Genomic DNA, 20,709 nt, shown 5'->3' with positions numbered 1-20,709 from the left:
TATAACAGGGTGGGATTTTTTGTCTCCTGAGGACCGCGTTATATCGGGGTAGAGGTGTATTTCATTTGTGTGGTCCCTTTCCTAATGGCTTGTCACTCTCTCACATATAGCTTTTCAAATCACAAGTAACTTGTAGTACTGACTTAATTTGCAGCATCAAACTGCTGGTCTTTTTATTTGACAGATTATACGTAACATAGTCAATAAAGATTAATTATAGAGTTAATTTCTCATGTACTTTTAGTGTATTCCCAACAAATTGCATTTGACATCAGGGTTTTAGTAGAGTTATTTATCTTAAAGGATTTTTGAATTGTCATGTACTAACTTTTTTCTTTTAACTTTAGTTCTAGGTCTCGGTCCAGGACATATTCACGATCTCGCAGTAGGGATCGTGTTTATTCTAGAGATTATCGCAGAGATTACAGAAATAATAGAGGAATGAGACGCCCCTATGGTTACAGAGGAAGAGGTAGAGGGTATTATCAAGGAGGAGGTGGTAGATATCATCGTGGAGGCTACAGACCTGTCTGGAATCGAAGACACTCCCGAAGCCCTAGGCGGGGTCGTTCACGTTCCAGAAGTCCAAAGCGAAGGTCTGTGTCTTCCCAGAGGTCCAGGAGCAGATCTCGTCGATCTTACAGATCTTCCAGGTCTCCAAGGTCCTCTTCATCTCGTTCCTCATCCCCATACAGCAAATCGCCTGTCTCTTCCAAAAGACGTGGCTCTCTGGAAAAGCAGGCTAAGAAAACTGAGGGAGCTCCTCTGCAAGATAGCCCTTTAAAAAGTAAATCACAGGATGAACAGAAAGATACATTTGAACATGACCCATCTGAGTCCCTTGATGACTTTAACAAATCATCAGCAGCTTCTGGTGACATTTGGCCTGGCCTTTCAGCATATGATAACAGTCCAAGGTCACCCCATAGTCATTCTGTTGCCTCCCCACCCAGTCAGAGTTCATCTTGCTCTGATGCCCCTTTGCTCAGCACAGTTCACTCAGCTAAAAACACACCTCAACATTCACATTCCATTCAACATAGCCCTGAGAGGTCTGGCTCTGGTTCCCTTGGAAATGGTTCCAGTCGCTACAGTCCTTCTCAGAATAGCCCATTGCATCACATCCCTTCAAGGAGAAGCCCTGGAAAGACAATCCCTTCACAGAGTGCTCCACGTGAGGAGGCTCGAATGCGCTCATTTTATCCTGAAGCTGGGGAACAGGAAACTGCAAAGGGTGGAAAGTTTCTAAAAAGGTAAGAACTATATCTGTAAAAGTCATGTTGAATCTTAAAATGTCCCCGCTCGGTCTGTTGAACTTCATTTAATTTACGTATAAGCCTCCTGAACTGCGGAATGAAACAGCCGTGACTGCTTACTAATTTCAGTCTAGTTATGCTTAAGCTTGACACATGAAGAGCATTCCTTTTTATTATACTTATAAATTCTTGTCTTAGCTGTATCCTTGTGGAACAGTTGGTTGTCCCTTTCCTTTACAGTGTATTTTTATATGTTCTGTTCACTAGTAGTATCTATTATGGGTTCATAAGAAAAAATTAAATGGGAAGGGGGTAGTGTATACCAGGTGTCTTCTGATTTTTATTTGCTAAAAAGAAAATACAGCTGTAGAAATCTTACTGAAAATGGACTGTTAACTTTTTGTCTGATTTCTTATAAAAATGGATTGAAAAATGAAGCAATTTGGCTTCTATCTATGCTGTTTATGGAACTGAAATTAAATTGTTCAGTCACTGAATTGCTATTCATAAATGTACTTATAAAGGCACCAGGATTCAGATTTTTCCCTAAGCAAATACATTGCTGCCAGTGAGTATATTGGAAACTATTAGCATGAAAATACTGTATTGAGATAGTGGGAGCTGAATGAAATAAGCATTAATTTTTAAATGCACTCAGCAATGTTAAAGGAGTTAGGATAGGTCTACACTTAAACTGCTATAGTGGCACAGCTGCAGCGCTTCACTGTAGACACTACCTATGCTAAAGGGAGGGGTTCTCCCATTAGCGAAGATAATCCACCTCCCTGAGGCTATATCTACACTGAAGATGCTACAACAACAGCACTGCAGTTGTACCATTGTAGCATTTTCAGTGTGGACACTATTTACGCTGCCGGCAGCGGTTCTCCTCTCAGTGTAGGTAACCCACCTCCCCGAGAGGTAGTAGGTAGGTCAATGGAAGAGTTCTTTTGTTGACCTTGCACTGTCAACATCAGGGGTTAGGTCAGCCTAGCTACGTCTCTTGGGTCGTGGATTTTTCACGCCCCTGAGAGATGTAGCTATGGTAGTGTAAATTCCCAGTGTACACAGGATTGAAAAGCCAGTTTACATAGTTGGTCACAGTATTCCTGAAGTCTTAGGCCTTGTCTGCACTACAAAGTTTTGTTGGCAAAAGTTATGCTGCTTTAATTAAAACCACTGTTGCATGTCCACACTAGCTCCTTGTGTTGGCAGAGTGCATCCACACTAACAGCTCTTGCATCGACACAGAGAGCAGTGCACTGTGGTAGCTATCCCACTGTGCAACTGGCTGCAAGGTGCTTTGGGAAGGGTTTTCAATTCCTCATGGGGCAGGTACAGTGTCACATGATGCAGGTTTCTCAATTCCATCATTCCAGAGGCATCCTAATAGATTGTCCACTGCTTTTTCAACTGAAGAGTGAGGCGGGTGGGGAGGGAGAGGAGAGTGGTGTGTCTGGGGCTGGGGAGACAGCAGGCTGACGGACCTATCCTGAGGGGGAGAGGGACCCCCCCCACACACACAACAGCCCCCCATCTCTGCTTGGCACAGCAGCCTGTTCTGCCTGCCTATGGTTCTGTGATCCCTTCCGAGTTCTCCTACACCACCTCAGCTGCGGGAGTGGCATCCTGAGCAGCTCTGTGAGGAATGTTAAAGCAGCACCGCAATTCTCCCCCCCCCCCCCTTCCGCCCACCTCTCCAGCAGCAGCCTGCCTGTCCCAGTGTTCCTAGTGCAGGGCAGAACAGGAGCATTCCACCTTAATGATTTGCTCTTTGTTCCCCAAACAGAACAGTACACCCAGGTGTCAGATACTTCCTGGAGCTTTGAAAGGGGAGGGGCGCATGCCTGCAGAGCAGCAGAGATCAAAACAGTGAGCAGAGTGCTCATGACAGGCTTTGTGGGATACTGGTGGAAGCTAGTTATGTGGACAAAACAAACTGCAGTGACTATACAGACCTTTTGTCGCTTTAACTTTGCTACAAAAAGCCTCTCATTGAGATGGTTTTATTTTGATGCCCAGAGTAGCTCTTTGTAGTGTGTACGCCTCCCCTGTTTTCTCTGCAAAAGGCAGCTTTTGCCAACAAAACTTTGTAGTATCGACAAGGCCTTACTGTGACTAATGACTTATGCCAATATAGAATTGTGGATCTCTGTGTTACAAGCACAACAAGATTTTGAAAATGGTTTTTCATTTTTTCTCTTTTAATGGTACCCTTTTACTTTTGTTGAAAGAATTGTCCCTGCAATGTCAGGGTTCAAGAGTAAAATGCAAACTGAAATACTAAACTTTCTATGATTCTCCTACAGACAGAATGATAGGCATAAAAGTGCTTAAAGCTGGGCACCAAATTAAAACTCCCCAAACCACTAGTTTTAAAAATTCCAGTAGTCAATTGATGTAGAAAGGGATTCTTTTCATATATATATATATTTTTCAAAGGATAGCACATAAGTGGCTGTAGATGTAATAATAATGCTGTGCAAAAAAGTATATGCCGAACAGTTGAACTACTCAGTGGAATTTGTTTTTGTGTTGTGATTCTGTGATACTGAGGTGACTCAGAAGTGAAATGCAAATGAACTGGAATGAATGCAATCCAGAGTTACCATCCTCTTCTTTGCTATCCACAGGTACACAGATGAAGAGTCTAGAGTATACCTGCTTGATAGGGGTAATACCAGGGAGAAAGAGGCCCAGAAGGAGAGAGGATCAGAAAAAGGGAGGACAGAGGGAGAAAGGGAATGGGAGGATCAGGAAGCTTTAGATTATTTCATTGGTAAAGATGCTGGGAAACAAAAGTTCAGTGACTCTGAAGGGGAGGAGACAGAGGAGACAGAGGATTATGGACAGTTCAGAAAATCTGTCCTCGCAGATCAGGGTAAAAATTTTGCTACTGCATCTCACCGGAATGCTGAGGAGGAAGGAACCAAATACAAATCTAAAATTTCAATGAAGGGCAATAGAGAGAGTGATGGATTTAGAGAAGACAAGAGTTATAAACTTAAAGAGACTGGCTATGTAGTGGAAAGGCCTAGTGCAACAAAAGATAAGCACAAGGAAGACGACAAAAGTTCTGAGAGAATAATGGTGAAGAAAGAAACTCAGTCACCTGAGCAGGTAAAGTCTGAAAAGCTCAAAGAACTCTTTGATTACAGTCCCCCTCTACACAAGAATCTGGATGCGAGAGAAAAATCCACCTTCCGAGAGGAGAGCCCACTTAGGATCAAAATGATAGCCAGTGACTCCCATCGTCCTGAAGTTAAGCTCAAAATGGCACCGGTCCCTCTTGATGATTCCAATAGGTAAATTATCCCAATTCACAGTACACTTCCTCACCTGTGTACAGAGTTTACCTAGACATTATTTAAACCACTGGTTTCTTTTTGTCTCTCTTTCTTGTTGATGCATTTTAGACCTGCTTCCTTGACTAAAGACAGGCTGCTTGCTAGTACGCTTGTCCATTCTGTCAAGAAGGAGCAAGAGTTCCGATCCATCTTTGACCACATTAAGTTGCCACAGGCCAGCAAAAGCACGTCCGAGTCATTTATTCAGCACATTGTGTCTTTGGTTCATCATGTCAAAGGTATGTACTCAGTTTACCACAGCAATTATCAGTGTCGGCATTTAGAAAAATGATCGATTACAGATAAACCTGCTTAATGTCACTACAGACAACTCAATTCTCTGTTTCTTCATACTGATTGATTCATACTTTTTTCCTTTTGAGAAAAGCTTATCTTAAAATAACCCCCAAAAAGACTGCACAGCTAGTCCCAGAAAACTATACCAGTAATACTAATTTTGTATATCTTGATAAACTGTGTTATACAGTGAAATAAGCTGTGGACAATTTGTGAATTTTTGCACTCAAGTTTAAATGTTCTATATTTAAAAAACTGTATATTGGTCAATGTTTAGATTTCTTTGAGGTTGCTAATTCTCATGTTTAGTGATTGTGATTTCTGTTGGCAAATTACTCTATATAATGTGAAAATACCGTAGAATCCTTTGATTAGGACATCCCAGTATCCCTCTTCAGAAAATATTTTTTTTAAAGTATGAAAGAATAAAAACTATGTGAAATAAATATACAAAAATAAAACTGATGAAATTTCATCTTGTTTTCATTCCTTATTTGGCAGTTTATGTGACACTGGAGCATAGAATTTCATACTTGGCAACTTGGCACTGTCCAAGTTCATCCCTCTTAAATGGATTATATACTAATTCTTTTCGGATTGAGCAGCAGTTATTACCATTCACTATCATTAGGCTAAATCAGTTCCTTGGGAAGCATCCCAGTAAAGAGGGATGATTTCCTATATCACAATTAAGTATAAAATACTCTGCAGGCTTATTAGTCAGAGACTCAGTATTGTCTGACTGAGTACAGTCCTTTTGTCTAACATGTGAGGACATTTACAGAGTTTCTGAAATGAGCACCAACTTTTTTTTTTTTTTTTTAGCAAAGCATTTCTTATTTGTTGCCAAACATGTCTTCTTCAGCTCTCTTAATGAACTAATTAAGACAAAATACCTTAGTGATGAAAATTGTTGGTGTTCACAGCAGAAGAGGGAATCGAGTTTTTTAAATTTCCTAGAATAAGAGCCACTTGATCAGATGACCAATTTTAATTTAACCGAAGTTATGCATTCATTATTAAGATAGTTTAGATATGCTAAGTTGGTGTGCTGAACATCCAAAAAAGTGCTACATAATAAATAGCTAAAGGGACCAAGGCTTAGTAGTATTCTGAAATTCGAGTTGGTTGCAAAATAAGTATTTTTGCAAAGAGGATTTGTAGAGCAGTTATAAAGATTATTTAATTAAATAATCCTTTGCTAAGTACTGGCTGACTACATATTGACATTTGAAACCAAAGTATCTATTCTCTTTTTGATATGTCAGGGATTTAGAGCTTGATCCTACATTGAAGTTAGTGGCATAGCTCCCATTGACTTACATGTTGCAGGACTGGGGCCTGCAGGAGGCAGTGTTTCTAAATCTCTTGTATGTTGATGACTGAATAGATCACTTAAACTGTCTCTCTGTAAATGTGATAGGTGAAGTCTAACATCTGGCTGGGAAATATAACTGTTTATCAACCAGTCTGTGGCCAAGTTATTTGATGTGTGTATACCATATTTTGTTTCTAAAACTTTTAGCCTTTCTGCACACTTCAAAATTACTTTTTTGTGATCGGATTTTAGTAACTTTTCATTTTTTTAAAGAACTGAAGTTATGATTCATTATTGGTGTGATGCAACTGGTCTGAACAGCTCTTTATTAATATAGAGCTGAAAATGCCCAGTGATGTTTTCTTTTTCATTGTAACTAGGTCCTGGAATGTGTTTTGAAATGGCAAAATCCATGTTACAAAAGTAAAATAGCTGTTGAAAGATACAGATGCAAAAACAGGCAAAGTTGAACCTTCTGTCTTCCTGGCAAAAATGGCATAAAAACTGAGTTGCTAGCTCAAATTCCTGGGTTTGATGGAATTATGATTGAGGCACTACCCTTGTAGTGGCCGTTTCAAGTTTTAATGATTGGTTATGAGACATGTGCTGGATGTTGGGCGGTAAGTTGATACAGATGTATGTTGACCTGTTAAGCAGATAGCTTGCTTCATATGTAACATTTCATAGTTCATGACTTTATACGTCTTTCTATTTTACATTTAAACACATTTGTTGAGCTGGTCTTTAAAAATTCAGTGTTGCTATTACTAATTTTAACTGTCTCAAAAGCCAAAAGAAAATTTATTTGTTAGAGAAGCTGTCAGGTTTGCCAAGATGCCAGATGCTTAAATGAATATATTCAGCTGTAGGGCTGTTAATTGACTTTGATAATTTTATCATCTCTGTTTCTAAAGGAAAAATTGCATTCTTTTAAGAAATAACTTACGTTTAATAAGTCTATATGTAATTCTTGATGCATAAATTGTTTAAATGTTCTGTCAAAACGAATTCTATCTTAAGTTAAAAATTAAATTTATTTGGAAATTCTTTGTTCCCTGCAAATACTGACTCAAAATAACTTCATCTGCTCCTCTGGGCAAAGTGTAAAGAAGGAAACCTAAACAGCTGCTCCTTTTCCTCCATTAGAGGAAAATGTGACCGTGAAAAGGGAAGAGTCTGACTCTAATGAGTTTATGGTGCTTGAATTAGTTCTAGTACTAGCAGGGCATACCTGTGAGGAAGCTTGCAGTGGTGTTGTGCGCTGCTATTATCTGCTCATTGAGGCTACAAGAAGGGTAAGAGTGGGAAAAATTCTCTAACAGATTTGCCTCTTCTTCTGATAAATTTTTTAAATATTTTCATTTCTTTTTGCCTGCTATGTATCTTTCTGTCAGGAATGGAAATACTTATGTAGATGGAATTTAACTAACTAGACAGAATTTCTCCTCTGTAACCAACAGAACAATACTTCAAGTCAGCTGGAATGACCCTAAATGAGAGGTTCACTGCGTATCAAAAAGCTACTGAAGAACATTGCACCCGGCAAAAGAGCCCAGAAATACACAGGTATATGCCAGTTGCATTACTACATGCTGCTTATTTCAGTGAAATAATAAATTCTGTTTCTTATAAGAACCCATAAATGCTTTTCTAATTACCTCTGAATTCTTCACCTGAGAGAAGCATGAACTGGTCTGAGCACAGGTCCGAACTCCAGCTCTATATGTGGCTTTGTGGCAAGTCTTTTGTCTGCCTCAGTATCTCTTTGGGGCTATACTTAACTGCCTCACATGCAGTATTGAGCATTGAGGCTTAAGTATTTTGAAGATGGAAAAACACCACTTGAGTGCTTATTATTCTCATATGTGAACTAGTTCATATTGTGACTTCATCATTAACTTTTGAACTGCATTAATAATTTACAGCAGTTTGAAAATAAAAACCTGAGCTGCGTTAGTGTCTGAAAGGTAAGCAAAGGTAGGGCATATGTATATCATTGCTAAGCATTGGAATTAGTTATAAAAGGCTGCATGCCTTATTTTGAGTATGTTACATGTGTGAAGTTAAAAATACTCTCTCTCTAGTAGTAGTCTGCATCAAAGAAATATTTTTTGAACTTTTTTTTAATTTTCTACTTTTAAAGGGATGTTATTAACTGCTGCTTAGCGTGAGTTAGTTTTAATGATCTGATCACTTTTACAGAGCTCTTGAAATACATAATCCATTAATGCTTTTACATCTTTAAAAATAAGGGAAAAGCAAAATGTCATAATTGCACATGTGTATGTTTAATGTACTTCATTGGGCAAAACCAGATTTTTCATTATCTGAATAGATTTAAAGGGATTATAGGGACCTAATACTATAAATAAAAAGATCATGCTGCTGAAAAATAGAGTAGCTCTTGATTTCTTTGTTTTCTCAAATGTCCAAAAGAAACACAGGAAGCCATAAACGATCCCCTGCGTGTATGGCTAGACACTTTTTTTATTTTACATTTAGGAGGATTGACATCTCTCCAACTGCCCTGAGGAAGCATACCCGTTTAGCAGGTGAAGAGAGAGTCTTTAAAGAAGAAAGTCAAAAAGTAGGTTCTGAATTAATATTAAATTGGTATTCTAGATTTAGTAAAATAATGTGTATTTCCTTTTGAGTCTAAACTTCAGGGTGGAGTATTTTTCTTTTGATTTGTATTTCTAGCCCAAAAAGTACTTGGACCTAGACTATTTCTCATCTCTGGCCTTGGACAAAATATGTTAGCAACTTCTTGCCTAGATTCCAGGATGTTTCCTTCCAGTTTTCCTGATTTTTGCAGCACTTAGCAGACCCAAGGACTAGAAATCAAGAAAACAGCTCATTTGCAGATGTTGTAGCTGAATTAATCAGCTGTTTATGCTGTCCTAATAACAGTTCTTCAGAATAAATTGTACTAAATATTAATCCACCCACACAAACCTGACAGTTCGCTTGTAAAAATAGATCTCCCTGGTGATTTGGTGGAACATCTTCTCAGAAGCTAAATTCCTAGATAGTTTAAAAAAATCATCAGGCATAGACATATAAAAGTCAAACAACTTTCTGTCATTAAAAATCGACTGAATGTTCTGAATAGTGTTGAAACTAGGCAAACTTTATTACTTCTTTAGAAATTTGGAGATAGTGCAAATGGGAGGCCAACTTCTATCTCGTCTGGATTTTTCCATTTTAAAATGCTGTTCCTGAAATCTCTTCCTTTCACAGGCAGATAAAAAATTAAGATGCGATTCTGCTGATCTTCGGCACGACATTGACCGTCGTCGAAAAGAGCGAAGTAAAGAACGAGGGGACTCTAAAGGTTCCAGGGAAAGCAGTGGATCAAGAAAGCAGGAGAAAACTCCAAAAGATTACAAGGATTACAAATCTTACAAAGATGACAGGTAAATATTTGAACTTTCTAAGTAGGTTTTTTAGTTTCTAATTAGCCTTTTGTAATTGTAAGCTTAATTGCTTTCAATTTTCACTGTGTAATGGAACATTTAAATTTAAACAATTAAAATTATTTGTTTTACAGCAAAAATGTATTATCTGTCTTTTACACGGCTTATGGTGGATGAGGACAAAAACTTTGGAATAGCAAGCTAACACTGAAAAAAAAAATGACAAATTAATCTGTCCTATTATCCAGGCTACATCAGGAGGTTGGACTTCAATGCAGTACATTTCTGTAAACAGTTTGTGTAAGAACTTTGGTTCGTTATGCTTGATTCCGCACTTTTTCAACTCATAACACCCAGAGTATGAGAATTTTTACTGATGTCTAGGTTTAACATGGGTGAGAAGGGAGAAGTATTTATTTTTCTAAAGCCAGTGGGCTGTTTTTAAAGAAAAATGTTAGTTTTTAATAGTTATGTTTCAGTGGATACTTTATAGCTGTGGTAAGAGATTTCAGGTATGACCTATTGGGTGTTGTATTAAAATCTTGTAAATTGGGTCAAAATACTGCCAATATGGGGTTACTCAATACAGAGTCTTGCATTAGGTTTTTTTTTTTTTCCCTCTTGCTTTACACTGGGCATATGATGGATTTTACTTGTGCTTCATTTTTCCCATTTCCTTTCTGCCTCTGGTATCCACACTGTCATCCACTGGCATCCACATAGGGATGCCCAGAATATATCTGCTATTTTCAACAATATGTGGAAACTCAGTTAACTTAAAATTTATAACTTTTGCTCTAAGGGTTTTCCTCCCTTCTTCTTTCCCTTTTGCTACCCCAAAAATGGCAGTTAAATAGGCCACTCTTCGTTGAATCAAAAACCAGAGAATTAATTTTGCAGTCTACTGGTTTCCAACTAATTAGCAGTAGTATTTGCACAATATATTTTAAATATATGGAAGGAGGATGAAAAGTGAAATTATACTCCACCTTAAAATCTGAAATACATATTTATGGATGATTTATAACCTGAGGGGGAAGTAGCTTTTACATAAACAGAGACCTCCATTAGTGTAGCATGCTACAGGGTATCTATTTTTAAAACAGCACAAAGTATGTTTTTTATTTTTCAGTAAACAAAAAAGAGAGCAAGACCGTTCTCGATCTTCCTCATCTTCATCCCCATCTTCCGCCTCATCCAGTTCACGAGAAGAAAAAGATGGCAAGAAAGAAAGAGATGAAGAGTTCAAAACCCACCATGAGCAGAAAGAATATTCAGGTTTTACAGGAGTCAGCAGGCCGAGAGGCACCTTTGTAAGTCTTTCTCTGCTCCCTCCAAAACTTTCATTGCTATACTATTGTTACCTTAAAGCAGTGTTAGGTAATTGGCGTGACTCTAGGATCCATCCTCCCAAGATTAAGATGTGCAGTGTTTCATTTTAGAAGTATCATGTAACCGATTGCTATTGTGTGCTGTTCAGAGTTGCTTGGATCTGAATGTTTTGATTACTCAAACCAGCTAAAAATGAAAAACAAAAGGTAACTAACAATAGTTTAACAAGCTGAAGTGTCTAATAGTGTAGTGCAGTCTTTGTTAATTATTCAGAATAAGAAGTCTCAAACACTTTCATATTATGGACCACAGCAGAAGTGAGAAACCTCTTTTTAGACAACTCTCCTTCCAAGACTTCCTTCACAGCAACAATAGCAATGGGTTAGAGAAGAGTCTTATCAGGACAGTAATAAAGACACGAGAAAAAAAATCCAAATCCTTGTTAATGCTATGGGTGTCGCTGCTTGCTTATTTCTTGCTACTTTGTATCTGTGCAGTTGGTTTCTTTTACTTGGGGCAGGATTTTAAATCTACTAATATCAATTTATTAAAGCTACATTTTGCTATTTGTTGTCTGTAATCCCCAGTGCTTCCAATTTTTCCAGGTCACTTTGCAGTTTGGTTCTGCTCATCTGTGTTTGCCACCCCTTCAATTTTGTTGTTATCCACAAACTCATACATGCCTAATTTATATACCTGACAGCCATGAAGCAGCTGTGCTGGGGAAAGCAGGGCTGCTTGCTTTTGTTTGTTAGTGTTTCTCTGAATGTCCTGGACTGGACTACAGTCAGCAGCAAAGCTAACTGGTTGAAGGCTGGAAGGTGGTTAGCGTTGTGATTTGGAAGTGTGTTGACCAAAGTCCACAGACAGTAGTTTTAAAATTCACTACTCAATAAAATGATGTAAACAGCATTTTAATGTAGTTCACTGATACTAAACTGGAACACGTGCAAACACCAGTGAGGACCAAAAAACAGTAAAAAAGACCTAGAGATTAGGAACATAGGAAGGAAGTAAACATTAGGAGCTATAACTTTGAACATTGCAAGCTACAGCTTGGGGGAAAATTCCAAACATACAGATTCTTTGGGAGGGAGTAACTAAACTCCTTCATGTAACCTGTAATACTGAATCAGTTATGCTGAAAGAGACAATAGATTAGACATAAACAAGCAATGTTATATGACTACAAAAATGGCCAGTGCCTGACAGATTAGCTTGCACCTTCTGTCTACAATCATAAACTAGATCGTATAGTTTTTACCAGTACAGGTAAAGAGAAATGTCTTTGTCCTCTAGTTTAGTAGGCTATTCCAGTTCACGGTTTTTATTTTGGATAAAAAAAACCTTTAATTTGAACAAAATCTTCTCTTTTGCGTTTGGGGCTATTATGGTATAGGCTGGCTGGCTGGCCAAAAAGGAGTAGATTTGCTTAGGTGCAAACTCTAAAAGGTGCCTATTCACCAAAAATCATGACTGATATTTCCACCAGCAGGTTGCAGTACTTATTTACAAAATGAGACAGACACACACACATTTTATATAATGTAAACCCATAAACATAATGAAAGCATTCGTATCTGTTCTTCTATCAGAGTGAATAGAAGCCTGCAGTCACATTTTCTGACCTTACAGTCCCTTAAAGGTTTTTCATGTGAACTCTTCCCAGACTGAAAAGGGAGCTGTCTTTATGCTAAGAGTCTGCTCCTCTTTTTCTGTCATGCCCTGAAACAGGTAGGCCCACAACAGTAGCATGATTATGGGCTATATATTACCTAGACTGCTTTATAATGTAGGATTACTAAAATAGCCACCATAGCCCAGCTCATATGATTGATGGAATTTCAGCCTCCGGAATTAGCTGATTTAGGCTTTGATCTTAGCAACATTCTGTTTCCCAAATGCTATTTCCTCCTCCACAGTGACAATGTCCCCGTCATACTCTTAATTTTGCAATGAAGAGGATTCAGAGGATATCAGAGGCCAAAGTATTTCCTAAATTTATGCATTTAGTTGAATATATATATATATATATAATATATATTCCAGATTACCTTTCTAAAAAACCCCACTTCTGTTCCTGTACAGTCTTCTTTAATATTATATATCCAACACTTTTCAAATTATCATTCTCAAATGTCTCCATTTTAGTTTGTTGCTTTCAATGTCTTGATAAAGCTTGTGAATCCTCCACTGGTCTGTTTAGTCTGATTCTATTCAGAGATAAGTAGTATTAAACTGTCCAGGTCTCGTGTTCTTTTCTGCAGTCCTCCCCTCTTTTTGGTCAATCAGTTCCCTCAATTTCACATTATGGGTAAACATATACTAAAAATCCCATAAACATATTTGAATGCACTTCAGCTGAATGGAGAGGATTGTTAGCTCAAAGTGAACACTTAGGCCTGGTCCACACTACCCCCCCACTTCGGACTAAGGTACGCAAATTCAGCTACGTTAATAACGTAGCTGAATTCGAAGTACCTTAGTCCGAACTTACCGTGGGTCCAGACGCTGCAGGCAGGCTCCCCCGTCGATGCCGCGTACTCCTCTCGCTGAGCTGGAGTACCGGCGTCAACGGCGAGCACTTCCGGGATCGATCCCAGAACATCGATTGCCTGCCGTCGGACCCGGAGGTAAGTGTAGACGTACCCTTAGTGCATTAGACTTAAAGTATTACATGTGAATTCTTAAATTGCTGTTTTATGTTTATGTATTGAGGAAAGAATACTGAAATAACATTTTGGTTAATACAGTTGAACTTGAATATTTGCTTTGTGACTATATGCATATTGATTAAATACATAAACACTTTGGTTAATCAGTTTCGAATTAGGGGCAGAGGAAGAGCCAGAGGCGTTTTTGCTGGAACAAATACTGGTCCCAGCAACTCAAATGCTACTTTTCAAAAGAGACCGAAGGAAGAGGAGTGGGATCCTGAATATACCCCAAAAAGCAAGAAATACTTCTTGGTGGGTGCTGGAAAACTTATTATGTATAATGCATGCATCTTTTATCAAAGCATATTTTATAACTGATGTTAATGAGGCAGTGTCTATGTGCATGCTGCTTCTGTACTGGTAGCTGTCAATGACTTTAGCATATTACTATGAGAGCATCAGGGTCCTAGTTGGCCCAGTACCTGCTTCCCTTCTGTCCTTCTGCAGCAGAGTGGTGGGCAACAGTAGCAGGTCACTTCAGAGAGGACATCCCCCACCACTCCTGCTTTTTTCCCATATTTGGGGTGGAGAATGAGGAAGAGTGACAACCTACCACGCACAGCCTAAAATGTTAAAACAAACACATACAGACCACCCAAACTAACTCGAGTGTTTTCCCCCAGTGGATTTAAAGCAGACACTGATGCTTGGTGCCTCAGCTGTGCTGAGAGTCCTGTAAAAGTAGTGTGTCATGAGTAGATGGCAGCATACAATATTGGGGCGGGGGGAATAGGGGGAGGTGGCACGGTGCACATGGATTGGCCCTGGTAGCAGCAGCCCTGCTGCTCTCAGTAGAGTAGTGAGATGCATTAAAGTACTCTGACATCTGTTAAATATTACTTTCCCATACTGGTATCAAAAGAAGGGTAGTTAAGATAATTGACCAAGATATCTCTTACTTAACTTGTTGAATATGCAGCCTCTCTTCTGCTTGTGCTGCTTAAGCTCTCTTTAGTAAGTGGATTTTCAAATGATAAAATACTAATACTTTAAATGGTAAAAATTACAAGTTCATTTCTGATAAACTTTCTATGTTTGTATAGTGATATCTGAACTTTAGTCAGTAAATTAATATAGAGTAATAAGTTTTATACAGGAATATCTCCACCAATAATTCTGGAAGGAATTTTAATGGGCTTAGGCAAGAGGAACTTTAGTGTTGTTTCTTCACTCTTTTGGGGTCCTTAGAATATTTTAGTTGTGTTTCTTCCTCATAGAAGGGATTAACAGTTTTTATATATGAAACCTAGGGCCTCTGCTCTGCTCTCATCTCATACAAGTAAACCTGAATTTTCCCACCCCCCAAAAAATCCAAATCTGTTTTTGAATTTGAACAGGGTCTCCTGTCCAAAACTTGTTTACAAAACTTTAATTTTTATTAAGGTTCTGAAGACTTATAAGATTGGGATTTACCTGTAAGCCTTATTTTCTAGTCAAGCAGCTAATGGAAGATGTTCTGTCATCCTCAATAGTAGCACTAAATTCCAAGGGTTAAGCACTTTTTCAAATAATGTTACAAATACTGAATGGGGGAAAACTGCATTATAAAAATTACATCGCAATGTGATTTTACTATACAGTGAGGTAGGTTCTCAGAGCGCTACATCTATGTTATCACTTTTGCTTAAAAGAAACCACTTTGGCCTTTCTAGAATATGAAATACGATTTTTGTGATATTAAAATAAAATCAACAAAAATAAGTTTGTAGTAAGAGAGAGGCTAGAGGAATTTGCCTATTAATTAGTAGTCAGCTTCTGCTTTTCAATTGTGTGGAAGCTATTGAGCTACCCCACTCTCTTTTGCATACTGCCACCACCAGCAGGATATATCAGGTAGCATGTGAAAGGCAGTACTTCCAACGGTCACAGAAGATTGTGAAAATAGAGTGACAAGGTTAAAGCTGGTAAATTTCATTAAGTAACTGGTTTATTGCCCACCTTTTAAGTGGAAGTTTGAGTAGTCCTACATAGGACAAGACCTCTCAGATATAACTCTTCACAAATAAATGAAAATTTTATCGTTTCTAAAACTCTTTCAAATGCTTGTTTACAGTATGTGGACAAACCTTATCAATTATAAAATGTAGGTTAAACTGTGGATGTAAACTACTAGAGTATTCCCTGGAAAACCTCTCATACAGATTATATATAAAACACACTTGACAGTGCATTGAATTTAAGATGCCTACATGTTATGGTGATAGGTGCAGTACAAATGTCTAAGAATGTTATTCATTTAACTCATCCTTGTTCTGTTTGACCTATGTTACCATAGCATGATGACAGAGATGATGGTGTGGATTATTGGGCCAAAAGAGGAAGAGGCCGTGGCACTTTCCAGCGTGGCAGAGGGCGGTTTAACTTCAAAAAATCAGGTAGCAGTCCAAAGTGGACACATGACAAATACCAAGGGGATGGGCTTGTGGAAGATGAAGAAGAAACAATGGAAAATAATGAAGAAAAGGACAGACGCAAAGAAGAAAAGGTAGAAAACTCTGGCTTGTCGATGAATTGAAGAACAGATTTCCTTCCTCACCATACCCTAAGTGATAAAATTGACAAAATAGTTTTCATTTAAAAATTATTTTCATGTATCTGCGGTAATGGACAAATGGGGGCAACTCATCCATATTTTCTTTATTTCTACAGGAGTAATATGAAGAAAAATTCCAGCTGAAAAAGCAGCCCTTGCACCACCCACACAGCATTTTTAATATTTTTTTGTCGTCAAATGAATGTAAGCATTTTACTTAAATTTTACTGTTTAAAAGTAGTTTAGAGGGATTGTTTTTTGTTTTAAGCCTTTAGAGATCTTGATATAGTAAACTGTATGTTGACGATCGTACAGGTAGAAAGTAAAATGATATTTGTAATTATCAACTTTTAAGAACTTTTACTGTCTGTTATATACAGTGTAATTCTGCTCTGTCCAAAAGATATGGTCAAGTGCAACTCAAAAGTTTTGATTCTCCCCTATGACGCTGTGTTTTATTCTGAAGTAAACTTATAGCTCTGCATACCTGAAATCTTGGAAGAGCATTTTTTTTTTTATAAATTAGTACTAAGTCTCAATCACAATGGAGTTAGTGTTTTCCTTAGATGTAATGAACCAGAGCAAAGTCTGTTGTGTTTTGCTACCCATCCAAAAGTAGTTAAAAGATTGCTGCCTTAAGCCAGTCTTTTTTTATAAAAGCACTTTTCACAGTGAACAGACTGAAATGAAATGTATTTGAAAATAGTCTTCTAGCTTGCTAAAGCAATCCTAACCATAGCTTGATGGGAACTGTACTACAAGACTAATGCAGTTCACTTGGTTTTAATAACTGCAGAAAACTTGCTGTGGATCATATTTGAGAGCTAAAGTATTTCAATATCCCTTAAAATGAATGTGGATGGAGATGTATACAAACCTGTATTAACATTGTCATACATTCACATTTCTAGACCACCCCCACGATGGGAGCTCTCTTCTGAACAGATCTAAATCTGACAAGTATAGCTGTAGCATAACAGGTGCTACGTTTCTCCGTCCATATACCGCTACTGGGGAAATGCCTCAACTGTTTGTGCAACAGCCCAAAAAGTAGCTTGACTTCTATACACTGTAACCGGAAGATTTGTCCTACATTCCAAATGCATGTTCCATTTTTGCATATGACAGAACAAGGTAAACCACTAGTGGAAAAAGAGTTACTTTTAAGAAAATCTGTTTAGTATATTTCAGACTTTGCATGCATAATGTATGAAGTCTTGTGAATGGAGCACTAGTTGCTATCTTAAAACTTTTCAAGCACAGTGAATAACACAAAATGACACTCTCAAGACTACGTTTTAATTGTTTTAATTGGTGACTCATGGGTTACCAATAGAAAGTTTTAGTCAAAAAGTTTGTGGCACTATTAATCCAGCTGCCCTTTGTGTCAGTCTTTGTTCCGGTTCATAAAACTGCCTTTTCAATTTCTTTACGTGGGCTTTCCTCTTCAGGTAAATATTCTGGCAAGTGTGAATTCTCTATTACGTTTACAGTCTTATATGAAATAAAAATCTAAAAGTTTTTAAAAGGATGAAATGTTAGAATTTGTGCCTTACTGCTCTAAACATCTTACAGAAACTTGAACATTTTAACATATAACAAGCTGAAACAGGTTAAAGATACCAATGGTAAGTTCTAAAACACATTCCCCTTCAACATTTGAAAAACACACTGCAGCACGAAACTTCAAATTAGAACTAACTTGCTATTAGATTTTAAGATCATTAACAATTTAAAACAGTAAGAGCTTTGTCATTTAATTTAATTCTCTGAAGTTGAGCCTTACCTCCTTTCCAGCCTCGTATATAATCACTTGTGCTTCTAGCTCTTTTGTTGCAGCAATAGCAGAAGCTAAGGACTAAAATAAAGTTATGGAATTTTAAAAATAATCTTAATATTACAGCTAGATTAAGGATGCAAGTTCAAAATGCTGTGTTGTGTGCATTTTGTTAAAGCAAAGCAAGTTGTAACACTGAAATGTAAAAGTGGAACTAGCAGTAAAGTATTAAATGGAAGCTTTCAAACCGTTTCCAGCTATGTTGTTTATAACATAGTCTGCTTAATTCCATCAATACAGGGCTTGAAAAGTTTCCTGCAAACCTACAAACCAGAAGCCAGCAGTACAATGATGGTCAAAAGAAGGCTTGTAAAAGCTTGATTTGTATCAAGGCTCACCTATCTCTTCTTCCTAGGATAACACAGTAGCACACACTTAGTAATATAGAAGTAATATAGAAGTCTGTTTATATAAGTGTTTAAAGTGCTGTGTAAGCCAGTAGTATCTGGAGAGCTTGATAGTAGGATATACAACATCTACACCAACTTAAAGATGTTACAGAGCTAGTGTGAAATACAGATCTCGGTACTATAGTACGGAGGGTGGGGTGGGGGGGCGGCTATGTCTCAGCATAGAATTAGTTGGCTAATTTATTAAGCAAACCTTCCATCTGAAAAGGACAATACCCTCTCTTCTTACACATCAAGTTGTGTGGATGTTTACGGTCCAACTTTTTTGCTTAATTCCCTTCTTAGTGAGACTTATTTACATTGGCTAAGAATCTCCTGTTACACTTAATATTCTTATTGTAGTTTTAATGGAGACAGGGAGGTAAGTCTGAAAACATTGGCTCCTGTTATAATGTCATTTATTTATGTGTCACATGTAATGTTTCATAAGCAGTGTAGTTCTAGGTGGCTTCATGAAATTTCATAACCAGAAACGACAAGCACCAAATGCTACAGAACTCTGGCCCACCATCAAGTGCTGCCGGTTCTAGAGTAATGAGCATCTTCAATTTTCAACTGAAATTACATATAAATAGTAGCATTATTTCTAACGATTCTATCAAGTTAATGCTGTCATACTGTACTTCACTCTGCCCTGGAATATCATACCCTCGTTCTAAAAGAAACTATAGGAACACCACATACTGCTTATCACACATGTTCTTGCAATAGTCCTCTCCCCACAAGATGATCTCTGCTCCATTTGTCACCTTATTGGCAGCAATGGTAGTAAGAGCATAGAGATGTAGTATCTAATTTTGCTAATGTAACTAGGGAGAGTTGAGGGAGGGGGAAAGGATGGCTCCACTTCACAGGTCTTGGTAAAAAGGTTAAACCTTCAATTTGTTTACAGCTTTTTGAAGGGAAGTAGTGGAACGAGTGTTATAGTTCAGTGAATATTTGAACCGTTAGCATAACTAAAAGATTGGGCATTCTACTCTGTTAGTGCTATGGTAATTTGTACAAATGTCATACAAACCTTACCTCTGTTACAAGATCTGATTTTACTCTTACTTCTTAAGAGACGACTGAAATGTAAAACTGATTTATTCCACTGACTTTCAACAAAACTTCTTCACACAGACTTCTGGTAGGCTAAAGTAGAGAGAGTGAGAGGAGGAATGGAAAAACAACAAACTCTGAGTTCAGTATTCAGAAACTAGTATCCCAGAGTTCACCCTGATAATTAACAATTAATGTGAATCTAAAACTCAAAGAAGGCAGCTAGAAACAAGTCAATGGGGGTAGACTTGGACTTATAGTATATGAAGAAAATTGTGAATACTTGTACTGCAACAAATCTATGTAATTTGATCCAGCAGCCTAGTTGTTAGACACTTGATAGTACACCTCTACCCGATATAGCGCGACCCGATATAACACAAATTCGGATATAACGCGGTAAAGCAGTACTCTGGGGGGGCGGGACTGCGCACTCCGGTGGATCAAAGCAAGTTTGATATAACGCGGTAAGATTTTTTGGCTCCCGAGGACAGCGTTAATCGAGGTAGAGGTGTATTTGTATTACAGTAGTGCCTAGATGACCCAATTGAAAGTGGGCTGCTTGGTGCCTTATATCCACAGCATGAGAATGCCTGCCTACAGGGATTTATTAACTTAAATAGACCAGATCGGAGACAGTGTTATCCCCATTTTACATAAGGGAAACTGAGGCACAGTGACTTGCCCACGGTTGCAAAGGAAGTCTGTGGCAAAGATAGGAATTGAATTCAGATCTTGTGAATCCCAGTCTATCGTCATAATATCCTTCCTCTATTTGGACCAGCCTGAAGGTTGGATAACAAAAGCCTACTGCCCTTGAGTATGGTATGAATGGAGCTGCCCACTACCAGCCTGAAGAAAGTATTTCTGGATTACAGAATAGATAGGAAGTGGCAAATTATTCTGTGACCTGACCTCTCTAGAAAACTTTTTAAAAAGCGACAAAGAGTCCTGTGGCACCTTACAGACTAACAGACGTATTGGAGCATAAGCTTTCATGGGTGAATACCCACTTCGTCAGACACTGACGAAGTGGGTATTCACCCATGAAAGCTTATGCTCCAATACGTCTGTTAGTCTATAAGGTGCCACAGGACTCTTTGTCGCTTTTTACAGATCCAGACTAACACGACTACCCCTCTGATACTTTTTAAACAGACATTCTCCTAGAGATTTCAGTTGCAGATTCCCTTGGAGAATCCACA

General features: G+C 38.1%; 1 protein-coding gene across 4 annotated transcripts in view; it reads left to right on the top strand.

Moving 5' to 3' along the window:
• The window catches only part of BCLAF1 (BCL2 associated transcription factor 1), a 28,632-nt gene extending 11,931 nt beyond the window's left edge, over nt 1–16,701 (top strand). Inside the window, exons 4-13 of one of the 4 annotated variants that reach the window (XM_065400715.1) lie at nt 348–1,253; nt 3,890–4,561; nt 4,673–4,842; nt 7,679–7,784; nt 8,721–8,805; nt 9,459–9,634; nt 10,767–10,947; nt 13,789–13,935; nt 15,959–16,168; nt 16,333–16,701. In XM_065400715.1, the coding sequence (XP_065256787.1) occupies nt 348–1,253; nt 3,890–4,561; nt 4,673–4,842; nt 7,679–7,784; nt 8,721–8,805; nt 9,459–9,634; nt 10,767–10,947; nt 13,789–13,935; nt 15,959–16,168; nt 16,333–16,338 (2,659 nt within the window). In that variant the 3' untranslated portion in view covers nt 16,339–16,701. Of the gene's footprint in view, nt 1–347; nt 1,254–3,889; nt 4,562–4,672; nt 4,843–7,678; nt 7,785–8,720; nt 8,810–9,458; nt 9,635–9,768; nt 9,935–10,766; nt 10,948–13,788; nt 13,936–15,958; nt 16,230–16,332 lie in introns of those variants that run through there. The other 3 variants (XM_065400716.1, XM_065400714.1, XR_010561294.1) reach the window with 3 other exon arrangements.
• Nucleotides 16,702–20,709: the final 4,008 nt, after the last annotated feature.

Source organism: Emys orbicularis, chromosome 3 (assembly GCF_028017835.1).
Source record: "Emys orbicularis isolate rEmyOrb1 chromosome 3, rEmyOrb1.hap1, whole genome shotgun sequence".
NCBI classification, from domain to species: Eukaryota; Metazoa; Chordata; order Testudines; family Emydidae; genus Emys; species Emys orbicularis.
This window is presented reverse-complemented; position numbering and strand designations above follow the sequence as displayed.